The sequence below is a fragment of the Hesperophylax consimilis genome, chromosome 26 (genome assembly GCF_061612785.1).
Source record: "Hesperophylax consimilis isolate HC1 chromosome 26, BYU_Hcon_1.0, whole genome shotgun sequence".
In the NCBI taxonomy this organism is placed as follows: Eukaryota; Metazoa; Arthropoda; class Insecta; order Trichoptera; family Limnephilidae; genus Hesperophylax; species Hesperophylax consimilis.
This window is the reverse complement of record NC_142861.1, coordinates 4,377,861-4,393,659: the sequence shown is the minus strand read 5'-3', so window position 1 is coordinate 4,393,659 and position 15,799 is coordinate 4,377,861. Positions and strand designations below refer to the sequence as shown.

At 38.5% G+C, this 15,799-nt stretch overlaps 1 protein-coding gene across 1 annotated transcript in view; it reads right to left on the bottom strand.

Moving 5' to 3' along the window:
* Nucleotides 1-328: 328 nt before the first annotated feature.
* Gp210 (nucleoporin 210) overlaps nt 329-15,799 on the bottom strand; it is a 68,951-nt gene continuing 53,480 nt past the window's right edge. The window contains exons 29-36 of the mRNA XM_089647238.1: nt 15,477-15,686; nt 14,347-14,454; nt 14,115-14,241; nt 9,198-9,424; nt 8,680-8,823; nt 4,225-4,366; nt 3,672-3,725; nt 329-585 (exon numbers count right to left, since the gene is read on the bottom strand). Coding sequence (XP_089503364.1) covers nt 410-585; nt 3,672-3,725; nt 4,225-4,366; nt 8,680-8,823; nt 9,198-9,424; nt 14,115-14,241; nt 14,347-14,454; nt 15,477-15,686 — 1,188 coding nt within the window. The 3' untranslated portion in view covers nt 329-409. The remainder of the gene's footprint in view (nt 586-3,671; nt 3,726-4,224; nt 4,367-8,679; nt 8,824-9,197; nt 9,425-14,114; nt 14,242-14,346; nt 14,455-15,476; nt 15,687-15,799) is intronic.

Sequence of the window (15,799 nt, the reverse complement as noted above, 5' to 3'; positions counted from 1 at the left end):
TTGTTAGTCAAAGATTAGTCTAGACAAATTAGGAAAGGTTACAGAACATGAACATATAAAACAAGGATCAATATATAACTATTAGCAAAAAGGATACTGTATGAATGTAGAAAAGATAGCTGATCACATCTGAACACAACATTTAGCTTCAATGGATACTGACTAGACAATTTATACATAGAAATAATAACACATAATCATTGATAATTTCCTTATCTCCAAAAAAAACCACAACCTTTCATAATTTATGGAATTTCTAAACGATTTCATCCGTCCTTAGTTATTAAAGAGACAATATTCTATAGAAATGCCGATAGAAATATATTTTGTTCACAATAAGTATACAAAGTTCTTCACAAAGAGTGATTGATGTAGTCTTTCAAAAGAAGTCCATTGATGTGGTGTCTCCTCACCGGAAGCAGGGGTTATTCCGCCTCTCGGGGGAAGACATGAAGGAGGGGTCTCCGTACACGGTGGCGTGGGGTTGCAGCGGTGACGGGGGGCTCCCGAGGGACGTCGAGAGCGGGCTGCGGGTGCTGAACGACACGTTGCGGATCTGCGAGCTTTCCAGCGGAGGGCCCTGGGCTAAAGAATAAAACCAATTTCCCGTTAATAATAGATGAGATATATACATACATAACGGAAACAAATGGGATACATGCTCACTCTCACCGAAGGTTAATTAAAACAGTTTCATGATAAAATAGAACACAACAAAACAGAACAGTTATAAAACAGAAAGGTAATGAAAAAGAACCTGACTAACTAATCATCACACCGTTTCTTCGCAGGGAGAGGCAGAGAGGATGAACTGCAACACAACTAAGCTCTAGCCCAAACTTTACGATTCATTCACACATTCATTAACCCATTGGCCTCCGAATTGTTTGGCTAAAAAATTGTCCTTCACATCCGAATTAATTTTGTACCAAAAGTTTTAAGTGCGGTGGTGTACTAAATCTTACATAAGTTTTAAACTAAACATGCAAACGAAACAATCTTTTTTAATTTACTTGTGCATTGAATCAAGGTATGTAAAAAATATATGCATTGTTTAAAAAAAAAATAATAATATGATTAAACGAGTATATGAAAAATTTTTTTTTTCAAAAACCAATTTTTTTATAATTGGATTAAGAAAAGTTGTACATTAATCATACTTATTACCATAATATATATTTTATGCCATTTGGGCTCTTGTTAGCCGCCCACCATGCGTTTTACGAACAAGCTTGTCAATTCCCGAACCACACGCCATTTTGAAAAAATTCAATGAAGCTGAAATATAACAAAGTTTCAATCGTAAATATCAGGAAAAAATTGTACAAACGGAGTCCTGCCAATTACTATGAAATAAATGCTTAATTATCTACAGAGCGATTGGCATTTAAAATTTTAAACACAGATGTCAATAATGTATCCCTTTTTCGTTTTTAAGCCGACAGACATTAGACCCGCCGGGACGGCGTCATTTGATTTTAAGACACATCGCCGAACACACGCCGGGACGGCGTCGTTTGAGGCCAATGGGTTAACAGACTCCGCGGTCGAGGGGTAAGGGTTTCAACTAGCAAGCCGGAGGTCGCGGGTTCAAATCCCAGCATGGGCAGGTAAATTTTATTTGATTAATTTGAGTAATGTCACAATTTACTCTTTTAAAATAATATATGGTATATTTGTGGCACGTTCCAGAGTGAAAGATAACCTCAGTATCGCTCAGGCTTAAGACCACCATTCAGAATTAAAACGGTGCTTGAAATGGTTTTGGCCATGTTTAGTGACCAGATCTGCATAGCCAGGTATTTCCCAACCTTCCTCTCCCATATCTCCACTACGTTCAGCCTCACAACATAACCCAATTGGAGATGCAATAGTCTGACTCACTCTAAGATGGTTTGGAGCATTTGGGACTCTTGTACGGTTTCACATTAAAAAAATTTAAAAATTCACACATCGTCTCATACATTCTTTTCTGTTGTTTTGAATTTTGACACGACTCGACTCAAGTATTTGAAAGTTATGTGTGTAGGTAGAAATCAAGGCGAAATTCGCTGCTGTGCGTAGATGCGATTTGTTTGTGCACTAATAATTGTTCATGGCATATCTCAGAAGTTTTTATTATCTATTATAAATAAACAGCTGCAGCTTGTGACTTTTGAATGTGAAAAAATAGTGCTACATAATATATTGAAGTATTATGTAGCACCATTTTTTGGTGGTGCTACATAATATACTGAAGTATTATTAGGATTTAAAAATGCGAAATTATTGATATTGTTGGAGCTGGAAATGAATGTAATTTAATTTTTGTTTTAGTGAGAGAAACAACAATAAAAACTTATATACAGCTGACCCTGTACAAATTGCAAGTGCGCCCCATTGTTGTATTTGACAGCCACTTCTGGTCGGGAGTCCCAAAATACTTGAATAAAAAAGGGAAAGGTAGTTCTACGCGTTCGTTCCATTGATGCTTAACAGCGGGAAGGGTAGTTCTACCTTTTGCACAGGCCTCATTTGAATGGCAGAAAGGGTGGAATTATTCAATGTTTTCATATGAATATTATATACCAATCTCTTTGTTAAGGTCCCAACTGTATGTACATAATTATCCGATCGTAATGCAAGTCTTCTTTTTATAACCCTTGACTCTGTGCAAAAACGGGCGGTCCATTTGATAGATTCCCCAATCTTAACAAACGGACTGCAATCTTTAGAGCACAGGCGTCAGGTAGGTATGCTGTCCTTGTTCTATCGGTATTACAATGGAAGATGCTCTGAGGAACTAGCGTCATTGATCCCTTCGGCACCGGTGCGTAGTCGGGATACACGACAAAGGCGCGCCCAACATTTGTACACGGTTGACATTTGTCACATGAGAACGCGTCGCTTCTACGATTCGTTCTTAGGTTCAACAGCTCGGCTGTGGAACGAACTGCCAGCCTCTGTGTTTCCTCCCTCCTACAACATGGGACTCTTCAAGACCCATGTTCACTCCTTCCTCTCCACAAAAAGACCCTCCACACAGCATCCCCAAAGATGACATAGGCCCTGAGGGAAATTATTTTCTTCGGGGCCTCCTGTGTGGAGTTAATATAAAAAAAAAATTTTTTTTAAATATTTACCTTCATGCCTTTGGTTTACATCGGTATTTCAACAAAAGGATGGTATATTATTTGTTATTGTAATAATTCAATTCCTGGAATGAGCGTTTTTATGGCAGTGAAACCCGATTCGAATCTCTATCTCTATTCCGCACCCACTCAACTCCTAAGTGCAAGCGAGCGAGAGATGTCGTGCGTATTTATATTCTGTGTTTCCTTCCTCCTACAACACAGGTCTTCCAGGTTCACTCTTTCTTCTCCTCAAAAAGAGCCTCCACACAGCATCCTCAGAGATGACATAGGCTCTGAGGGAAATTATTTTCTGAAGTAAATGTTAATTTTTTTTTACATAAATTTACTCTCGAGGAAGACACGGCACGATCAAGTGAATCAAATATGTAATTGAGTTAAGTCATGTCTAGAGTCGGTAACAGCAGAAGAATATGTATGAAACGATGTATTAATGTGAATGAGGCAAGGAGTGTATACGCCAAGACAGAGCTGTGTGGCGATCCAGCCTCTCTACAGGAATAATGTAATGGTTAGTTAGTGTTAGTGCATGTTTGTTACCTTGCATAAGAGGTGGGCGGGGCGTCAGAAGAGGGTGGATGTAGCTGTTGTAAACTGTTGGGAAGGAACACAAAAAATTATTACAGAGGATAGAGTGCCAGAAGTACAGAAAAAAAAACATTTACAGCAATTGTATTCTCGACTTGGATCCGAAGTCGTGGATTCAAATATCGGCGTATGCAAGTAAATTATTTGAAAATTTGTACATATTATTACATTTAATTACTATAAAATAATATGTGCTATTTTTGCAGGACGTTCCAGAGTGATAAGATACTCTCAGTATCGCCCCGGTGATAGACCACCATTCAGAATCGAAATGTTGCCTGAAATAGCTTTATCCATGTTTAGTGACCAGATATGAATAGCCACGAACTTCCCAGCCTTCATATTTCCTACCCCAATTGGGTATTCGATAGTTCCACCGGCTTTGGACACTTGGGAGAAGTTGGTATTCACAGATAAAAACCAACAAAATTCACCAAGACACATTTTTCATAATGTAATAAAAAAAACTTTACAATTAAATTTTTTTTTTAAATTAATTTCATACCCCAGACAGCGACCATCATAGAGGTTAGTGAGGTTACCACCGCCAGCAGCAGCGGAAGATTGTCCTGTAGTAAGGAGAGCAGCGGGGAGGAGCCCCCTGAGGAACACACGCCCCCCTCGGAGCTGCCGTACCTCACCTCAACCTGGAACAAGTATAGTACATAACGTTAGTGCTTATTCGTTCAAAAGTATCGCCAACAAGAATCACCCATACTGTAACAAATCTCATCTATGCACAGCGGCGATGGCTTTTGTTTTACCAACACAACAAACACACAGTTTTGAGTCTGTTCAGTTTGGTCATAGCTTGGCGATAGGCGGCAAGGAAAGGAAATTATTGCATGGAAGCTTCCATGCAATATTTTCCTTTCTTTCTACGTATTATCTATGTGTAGAACTGTTTCCATGTAAGGATGCAATTGGCTTAGTGTGAGTGAATACACCTTACAGCCATCGTCAACTAACCTCTTCTTCTTCGTATTATGATGGAGCAGATTGGTGAAGGTCAAAGTGGGAGGATGAGGTTATTAAGCCAGCAATGGCATCGGGAGTCACTTGGTTCAGCACAAATGTGACATAGGGATACTGATGAAAGGGTCATTCTTCTACAATATGTTTCATTATTTACAGTTACAAATATGTCCACATTTACACAATTCAGAATTCTTTGGGTCCCATTTGCGCATCATATACGCACAGCAACTCTGACTGCACCGGATGCGGTTTAGTAAAGTCCGTATCTTCCGAGGGAGAAAGACCCCTTGTAGTTTAATAGTTGGGTGTAGAAATTTCCCAAGACCACTGACGAAGCGGTCGAGTTCTACAGAGAGCGATAGAACTTGGAATAAATTCTATTAATAGAGGATAACCTCACAAGTGTAGAGCGTGACAATGTATTTGTAATACAGTTGATTTTATTTAGTCAATGCACTGTACATTAGGGTGGAGTGACGTTGTATGGGACTTTTTTTTTTAAAGATGCCAGTACTATAATAGCAAAAAAAAGTTGCCTTTATATAACACCTCTTTCGTCTAAAAAAATCAACTCGTTCGAAACATTCCTTTATTCAACAACCAGCACATTTATATTTAGAAAAAAATTGTATGAAAAAAGTCGCTGAAAACTCTGCCAAGCATTATAAACAAGCGATATTCATAGCAAAAATACAATTTTATTAGGGGTTTTATAGCTAATAAGGTACATTACACATGTGAAAATAAAAATAAAATTACCATAGTTTCAAGGCGGGGTCTATTTTTGGTTTTTTGAAGAGGATTATTGATTTTTTATTGTTTTTTTCGTGTTTTTGAGAAACATGTTTTTTTATTAAATAAAATACTTTAACAAAGAGAATTTTTTTTAAACATTATCGATGTTTTATAATATTTATCGTGTTTTGAAATGAGATTTGGTGTGAAATTCGGGCATTATATGCCTAGATTTTATTGTCGCCCGAATGAATCCATCTCTTGCTTCAGGCCCAACTGTAGACAACGATGCCTGGGTAACTAATTTGATGCACCTCTCGACTGCTTGAGTGTGGCAGGGAAATCTGGGAAATTCAATACTGTACTTTTCTTCACCGAAATTATTTATCATTTTGACTAGGTCGTCATTACTGATTTCGGATAGTATCGGTGGCGGTGTAACTTCGCATTCCTGCCAGTTGATGATATCGTAATATTTACTTGCTGAAAAGTTTATTGTTGGAATAATAAAGTCTCTAACAACAGATGGACTCGGACATCTATCTCGCGCCTTTAATATTCGTCTCAAACCCAATTCTCTTACAATAAGGTTGTCATTCATTATCATGGATAGTAGCAGATTTTTCAAAAATAGGCGTTTCTTCGAATTACTGGATTAATTATATCTCGTAGATCGGTGCTCAAATATGGGATGAGTTTTACTATAGTAAAAACATGTAATGCCCCATCTTTACACGACGGGTGCCTCTTTATCTCAAACCATGTCGGAGCATATGCTTTAGCAACATATTCAGCAAGAATTTTTAGGTTTACTGAAGGGTTAGTTGTTCCTATATATAATCGAAGTATTGAGTTTGCTGTCGTCAACCAGCGTGAGTGACAAATACTACCTGGATGACGGTTTGCTAAATTTGGTGGGCAGTGACCTGTTGTAACTTCAAAACATATTTCGTACAAGTATTTTTGGTCCGTGCTCAAATTTTTCAATTCCTCTGCGTTGAGTTTGTGCATCTCAAAGTGTATTGGTGAATAATTTATAACGGTGTTTTTAGAGCTGCTTGAAAGAAGTTTTCCAATAGGTCCTGAAAACCCTTTAGGTCCTGTTATAGCACCATCTAAGTGTTGAAACAAGTGGCGAAGGGGAAGTTCGTTTGCATGCAGCTGACAGATAAACCATTGTAACGGATGACCTAATTCCAATTCCATGAATCTAATAGTTCCGTTTTTTTGCCTGTATTGACAGCAGTCCCATCACATCCAATCGCTTTTAAATCATTCAAATTAAAACCGTTCATTTTTAAATGGTGTAACATGCTCTTTGCGATGTTTTTGCCAGTTCCTGATGATGGTGTAACATGTCCAACATATTGAGACCCCGGCTCAGATAAAATGGAATAATGTTCTTCTGAAATCGTTCTCCGATGATATCTATCCCCTATTTTTTCCTGAGACAGTGTTTTATCCTTCCTTCCATCGAAATATAGACCTCGAATTTTTGTTGACTCCGACGACATCTGCCATGTTTTTATTAAAGAAGTGCGACACGTTTGTCTAGCTCGTCTGAGTTTGCTCCTATCAATCACCATTTTAGAGTCATCTTCGGTTACTTTGCCAAAATCTTGTAATGTAGCACTTGCAACAGCTGATGCCGACCTGTCTGACAAACCATACTGATCGCAGATTCTGGCCAAAGTGGGGAGTTTTAACATCATACGGGAATTTTCTGGAGGTTGCGAAGAATGTGAAGAAAATGATTGGTTTTCATCAAAAAAGGGTTGACGTGGTTTTGTCGCTGATGCTGTAGATGAGCTGACCTTCGAAGCAAGTTCAGATAAACGAGCTTGCATCCTCATTTTCCGATGTAATTTTTTTGTTGTGTCGGTGTCTATTGCTCCCAGCATCATTTTTCTCGAGGATCTTTGGTCTTGAAGGAATGCTTGTTCTTTGGTGGGTACCTTGCGCGTCTTTTCGCAGGAACACATATTCAGATTGTTACATTTGCATGAAGCAATATCGGAAAGTTTATTCATTTTGATTTTATAAGAATTTAACTTAACCTAATAATGCACACTTTATTTGGCCAATTTTTAAGTTTTAAGTATTCGTTATAATGATCTTGGATCAGTTTCATCACTCGATTGTGTGAAACAATGGGAATAGAAGCGCGCTTCCAAATTCCTTCAACAATTGCAGATATAACACTTTTTATTTCGAATACTGACGGTTTTTTTGTAGAGTTAAGATTACGCTCATATCGTAAGAAAAAATAATGTTTGATCACTTCTGAGACAGTAGGTAACACTTGAGAGTTCATTTCAGTTGGTGCCCCGAATATTGGACATAAAATTTTGCTTCTCGTGTAATTTGCATTCATTTTCACAACAATTATATGTGTTAAAATTTAATTGGACAAGGATTCTAACACGTCTACGGTCAACGGTAGCCGAAACGAAACTAGATGCAAGTCGCATCTAGTTTCTGCGACGAAACAATAGGAGCGAAATTATCCCCCCCACCTCCACAGTGCTCACAAAGTCACTAGTTTAACAGCAATTTATGCAGTGTTTTTTTTTATAAAACATGTAATGTTCAATAAGGTAAATTCAATTGAAAGTAATGGATATTATTTTATATTTTTGAGACTGTACTCAGATTTTGGGAAAAAAAGGCTAAATTTACGTTTTTTACATTACGAAATCGCTAGGTTGTTGAATGAAGACATAAGTTTAGATTTTTTAAAGTATTTTTACGAGAATATGAATGACATGAAGCATCTTTTGGCAGCTATTACAATACCGAGATTTGATTTTTGCAATGTCGCTCCATGCTACTGTACATAATCAAAGCGCTGTCATTTCTCTACGCCTCGGAAAGACTAACACTGACATCAGTATAATTCTTCATCAAAGTACAGAGCCACGACCATAGTCTTACTGCATCCAAATTCTACCTCTGAGTTTTGCAAAATAAACTCTTCAGGAGAATCTCGTGACTGAAGCAGCCTTTCGCCTTCAGTTCAAAAGGGTTATCGTGTCCACTCAAATGGATAGAGTTGAGCTATAATATAAAAACATCCAAAGGCACAATTTGGCTGTTTCCAACATGTCCTAGTCTAACTTACACAAATGATTACGCCTAAGTTAGGGAATCCTTTTGCCAGGTTTAAGTTTGGATAACCGACTGAGAGATTTGACAAACTGTTAAAATACAAGAATAAAAAAAAACAACGAGATTATTGAATCCTAACCTCAATATCCTGATGTGTCAAAGGCGACAGCACCCGGAGGTACCCCTTGTGGGCCCCCTTGCTCCCCGTCACGATGTAGCGGTAGGAGGAGTCCGATAACTGCTCGGGTCCACTCACTGATAGGGTGTCACCAACCGCTGTCACCTGAGGGAAAAATCTTAGCTTAGTTCAGAACAATTAACTCCGTACGAACTCCAATTGCTCAGAAGGCGAGTTTCCTAATAAAAAGTGTGCTCCACTGTTTGAATTTGGGAGCCACCTCTGGTCTGGAGCCCCAAAATACATGCAAAAAAACTCTAGACTAAACAGTCCGTTTGATAGATTCATTTATTTTAACAAACCCAGAGAATGCCATCCTTCTCTTAAGTATTTCAATAGAGGAAGCTTATAAAAATCGAGTGAAAAGATTTTTTATGATACAAGCTCAGGTATTATGATAATGTACTAAAAAGTAATACTTCTAGTTTCTCTTGCTTGGCAGTGAGTTCGCTTACCAGAGAAACTGTAAGTATACTCACCCGTAACTGTTCCAGCACCTCCCGTGTTCCGGCGACGTCCAGCCTAGCGGCCAGCGCGGGCGGCGGTGATAGATACAGGTTTGTGGGCAGCGTGGCGGCACGCACGGCCCTCGCCCTCAGCGGCGGCGTCACAGCAGGGCCCGCGCGCGCTAACACCTCCAGGTGGGGGGATGAAGAGTTACCGCCAGAAGGGGAGGGGGACCAGGTGATGCGGCAGCCGTAAGTACCTGAATGAGGAAAAGAATTTCTTAGTTTTAATGGAATTTTAATGTTTCTATGTCTTGATGTCCTCACACAACCTGTTACCCAATTACCTGTCCCTTTGACAGTGTGGAGTACCTACCTCAGTGAAAATTGCAACAATTTATTGATACCTCATTACTCTATTACGAAAACCTGTGCAGTGTACACGTTAAATGTGTATAATATTGAATCTATTATGGAAACCTTGTACAGTGAAACATCCGCGGTGTTCCCCAGGGCCAGAATATTGATTCGCAAGTGCTTCAGAAGATCAGGGGTAAGTCAGACTCCTTTCTCAATTCTAACTTTCTAACATTCATTAATTCTAACATTCATCTGTTCTGAATGCAATAACTAATGTTATCCAAATAGACCCTGGTAATAAATTACATCTTTGCGATTCTTTCAAGGATAAAGAAACCATTCTGTCACTTCGAATGCAATCAACATGCAATCTCAAAATTTGTTTTGACAGCATCGCCATTCCATTGTAAGAATATTATGTACTAAATACACAATTTGGCTGTCCTGAAATGGGAATCCTTCCCAGTTGGACAGACAAAGGTTCGTTTTGTTTTGTATTGTTTGTAATTTATATATATATAAAAAATTAAAATAAATAAAAAATAAAAAAAACTAACTGTTAACCAGCTGTTGCAAGTACATAGTTATTTCAATTCAAAAAATATTGATTAAAGTCCACCACAAACTTGATTCGCATACAGTTTGCGACGACACTAATATTTCAAATGAGTCTTACGATATCTCGACTCTCCACAAAGACGGAGCAAAACTAAAGCTTAAAAATTAATTTGCCACTTTATCAAGCGAAATCTTTAAACAGATGTACCAAGTGATTTTGTTTTACTTATGAAAGCCTTCGTCAAAATGAAGACCACCATAATTCCCAGCTCAGTAGTTAGAAATTCCCATGCGCTTGCAGCAGTGTTAGTGTGTCACATGGTTTCCTCTTATACATGCTATTTAGTGTGGTTCTAAAAGTTTTTTATTCGTTAGGTGGAAATTGTAAATTTTTGTTTTTTTATTCTCGAATTGAAAATTAACATTGTTGTGTGGTGTGATTTCGCATTTAATTAACATGTGTCTTATTCGTTAGTTATCCCCTATTGCGTGTTTTTTGTACATTAATTCCACCCAGACAACTTCATCTTCGAGGATGCTGATTGGATTGCTGCTTGTGTTGTCACACGAAGATTGCTGAGTAGGAAATAACTGTTACTTTTAATATCACTAAATCGCTGACATAATGAAGAAGCGATAGAAGTGGAAAAGATATCAGAGAACTTTTTCTCGATCTTGACTATGAATTTCAAAAAATACTGGGAATACTAACTTTAAAAACATTTGTTCAAACACAAAACTAAGACTTAATACAAGAAAAGTGCCCAATTATACATTTATATTTTCGTTCACTATACAGTAGAACCCCGTTAATTCGAACCCCGATAATTCGAAAAAATGCGTAATTCGAAATTTTCGCAAAAAAAATTTCCGCAGAAAATTTTTTTCATACAAATTTTTTTTTAATTCGAAATTCGTTAATTCGTAATTCGAAATTTATTTTTGTCCGCGCACGAAAATTTTTTCGTGTAATTCGAAAAAAATTGATTTTTGCGAAAATAAATCATAATATTTTGTAAATCTGAATCTAAAAGTCAGCCGTGGCGGTAAAACGCCGAAAAATGTATTTTTACGTGGTTATACATCGTCCTAATTAGTATTATTATTTTGTAAATCTGAATCGATTTACACTGGAATGTCGTAATTTTTCAAATTTATTTCGAATATCCGAGTTTGAAGTGCCGAGAAAATACGTTTTACGCGGATATATGTCGTAGTTTTACAAGTTTACACCAAATATCTGAATTTAAAGGCTCGGCCGCGACGAAACTCGGCCGCGAAATTTCGATTTACGCGTAAATGTATCATATATTTACGAATTTATTTCGAATATTTGAATTTAAATGGCCTGCTGCGACGGAAATCGGCCGCGAATTCTCGATTTACGCGTAAATATATCGTATTTTTACGAATTTATTTCGAATATCTGAATTTTAAAGGGCCCGCCGCGAAGGAAATCGGACGCGAAATTTCAATTAACGCTGAAATATATCGTATTTTTACTAACTTTACTTCGAATATCCTAGTTAAAAAATACGGCGCCAAGGAAATCGGCCGAAAATTTTCGATTCACGCCGAAATATGACATATTTTTACGAATTTACTTCAAATATCTGAACTTAAAAGGCCGGCCGCGACGAAAAACTGCCGATAAAATTCGATTTACGCGAAAATATATCATATTTTTACGAATTTACATCAAATATCTGAATTTAAAGGGTCGGCCGCAACGGAAATCGGCCGCGCATTCTCGATTTACGCGGAAATATATCGTATTTTTGCGAATTTATTTCGAATACCTGAATTTAAAGAGCCGGCCCCGACGGAATACGGCCACGAATTCTCGTTTTACGCGGAAATATATCGTATTCTTGCGAATCTATTTCGAATATCTGAATTTAAAGAGCCGGCCGCGACAGAATACGGCCGCGTATTCTAGTTTTACTCGGAAATATATCGTATTTTTGTGAATTTAAATTCAGATATTTTAAATAAAAGGCCGGCCGCTACGGAAAATTACCGCGAAATCTCGATTTACGCGGAAATATATCGTATTATTACGAATATTTAAATTTAAAGGGTAGGCCGCGACCGAAATCGGCAGCGAAATCTCGATTTACGCGTAAATATATAGCATTTTTACGAATTTATTGCGAATATCTGAATTTAAAGGGCCCGCCGCTACGGTAATCGGCAGCGAAAATAAAGAAATAATTGGTATTAATACGAATTTACAACTAAAATACCATCCGGATTTGAAGAGGCCGCCGAGAAAATCGATTTTCGTAATATTTTTTTCATAAAATTTCGAATTACGTGGGAATTCGTTAATTCGAAATTTGATTTTTGATGTCCCGTGGATTTCGAATTAACGAGGTTCTACTGTATATGTCGTTGTGTTTCGCCGTGCCTGACAATGTTCCACAAAAAATCAAATGCAGCACAATATAGTAATATAGAATAATATACACGGTGTCCGGAAACTCGTAGTACAAGCGGGAAACTGGAGAATCTACACCACATGGGGAACCCAAAAAAACATAAAGTTTTTTGATTTGAAAAAAAAAACCAAAAAAAAATATTTTTCGGCTATTTTAGGGTTAAAGTTTTTTCTGGTGTTTAGGGTTGAATAACAGATGTTTTAACCCTGCTGAGCAGAAATATTTTATGATTACACCGGGTTAAATGAAGGGTGATTTCAAAATAATGCTTCAAATCCGAGTTTCTTCATTTGTTTTACTTTCAAATAGTTTTAATTAGTTGGGTACTTTGATCTTCAGTAATAATTTATAAGAATTTGATTAAAAAAAAAAAAAAAAAAAAAAATCAACTTCAAACTCGATTTACTCGATAACAAAAGCTCAAATAAAAAAAAAATATACTACAAAATCGACTCCAAATGTGATGTAGATTCACCAGTTTCCCGCTTGTACTACGAGTTTCCGGACACCCTGTATTTTAATCAAAATGTAAAATGCAGGTAACTCCATTAATGGAGGACTGAACGCAGTTGGCGCTAACAAAAAATTGTCCAAAGAAGCGAAGTTAGCAGTCCACAATGGAGTGCTGGTACCTACCCTGATGTATGGAAGTGAGGCATGGAACTGGCAAAGAAAGGATAAAAGTAGATTGAATGCTGTTGAAATGAGATCCCTAAGGCGTATGTGTGGTAAAATCATGTATGATCGTGTGAGGAATGTGGAGATCCGCAAAGAGTGCAAGGCTGATGTAAGCGTAATGAGTACGATCAAGAAAGGGGCGCTTACATGGTTTGGGCATGTAGAGCGAATGAGCGAAGAAAGGAGTGTAAGGAGAATATACTATGCAAATGTGAATGGTCGCAGAAGTCGGGGACGCCCGAGGAAGACATGGCACGACCAAGGGAATCAGATACTTGAGTCGGGCCATGTCAAGAGTCAGAACAATAGAAGAGTATGTATGAGACGATGTATGAATGTGAATGAGGCAAGAAGTGTGTACCAAGACCGAGTTGTTTGGCGGTCTGTCCTCTCTGCCTACCCCTGGGGAGAAACAGCATGATTGTTAGTTAGTTAGTTAGTTAAAATGTAAAAAAATTATTTATTGTTTCTGTACATGGTATCATTGTTTATATTTCAATTTTTAACCTAACTAGGACTACCTTATGATGAACTTAATAATTTGATAAAATTATACAAATATTACAAAAATAATATATTATATTAATGTTGGAGAATCCTTGCTGAGACCCTTAAACGTAATGTGAGATATACGTATTACCATATTTCTCGTTATTTGTCGGTATTAGTGAATGATGGTGTGCCGCAATTATGTGAAAATGACACATTACGGAGTGCACTTCAGAATTCAAATATTTATCAAGAATGTGCTTCAGATATCACTAATGAGTTTGTAAAAGAAACAAAACCCTCAAGGGCAAGCCGAAAGCCATAAAGTCCATTTCAATCGACAAGTTAAAAAACTCAGAATTATTAAATTAAATAGATTTCATTCCGTACTAACGTCATGACAAGTAGACAGAAAGCCACCTACCTGAGTGCCAGTTCAGAACGGGCTCGACGACCACTTCCAGCAGAGGGGCCTCTCCCACCTGTTTGGCCTCGCAGGTGAAGGGCAGTGAACCCACATCCTCCGACATGCAGTCCATGTTCTTCGACAGCTGAAAACATACAAAAAATTATTTAAAAGCATCCTGTATACTAAAATTTAAAAATCCGTCATTAAAAATAGAAAATAGTGTAATAGGATTAGTGAATGTACTGACCACGTTGGTAATCTTGTCATGCTCTTCGCTGTTGGCCAACACCAGTGGGATCATATACGGTTTTTCATCTGTGAAGACGTGCTCCATGTCTGGTTCCAGGAAATATATCTAAAGAAAACAAATATAAACATTATAATATGTGTAGCGATACTAGTAGAATGTTCCGGAAGGACGGCCAATGTAAGATGCATTCAACCTAGAACTCCGTGGAGATGTGTCGAATTTTTATACAGATAACATTATGACGTTTCCTACCCACTTGTTATTATAGCGCAGTGAGCGCCTACCTACTTAATCGTGCACGGCGGAGCTCGCCCAATAGGTACATCGAGCCGTCTAGAAATTGCGCGCATCCGCCAGAAGGTTCTAGGCATAATTCCAGCGTCACCGAAACATCTAGATTCAGCGAGATCGGCAGTTTACCAGCGGTCTCGCGAAGCTACTAACGCCGTCGGCTTGGCTATATAAATAGGCCCGACGAAGCGAGTAATCAGTATTCAGTCAGACAACAGAGTAGCGCCGCGCTCGTAACCTTGACCCAGTTAATTACTCACATTCCACTGTGAGATATTCTAGCAGCTTCTCGTAAAGACAAACGTGCTATTGTGTGTGTTTTAATTGCTATTTGTGCTTCCTTCAATAAACGTTCCAATTGAAATAAACTGTGACTTTTATTTAGTAAACCAAAATAACCACATATGTATACATCAGTAGGACTTTTTTATTTACCTTTTAGTTAGTAAGTGGTTATTGCAGTTATTTTTAAATAAACCCCATAAGCCATCCAAGGATCTGAAAAACTACCGGCCCATCTTGTTACTGTACCAATACCTCTTGTTCCAATCCTCAAGAACAAGCTGGTTTCAGGCCAAGCCATAACTGCTGCGACCTAATGATGACATATATTAAATGTGGTTTCCAGAATCTTCAATGTTGCCCCAGGCTCCAAGAAGCCCCGGGGTTCAAGTTGCCCCGATGTCCAAGATGCTCCATGGTCCAAGTCGCCCTGTGGTCCAAGTTGCCTCGATGTCCAAGTTGCTCCAGGGTCCTAGTTAGCCATGTGGTCCAAACACAAGATGCCCAAGTTGCCCCGAGATCAAAATATATCCTATCATAGCAACCCCACTCACCCTGTCCGCTAGGCGGGTAGTAACAGGCGCGCTAGCCTGCAGGGAGACCCCGGGGGCAGAGAGCTGCAGCAGGCTGGGGGCCGGGCGGGGTGCCTTGACCAGTACCAGCCCCGCTGAGGAAACCCTCAATGCGAGGGGGTCAGAGCTGCCCCACACCGCCCCTCTCACTCCGCTGCGGGCGCACCACACATCGCCCACTGTCGTTACAAGCTGAAACATAGATGAAAAAGATTAACACACTATGTATTGCAAATCGCACCCCGCGTTTGTTTCTACTTGCACACCAAATGCATAACTTTCATTGGCTCTACAGCTTTGATAGT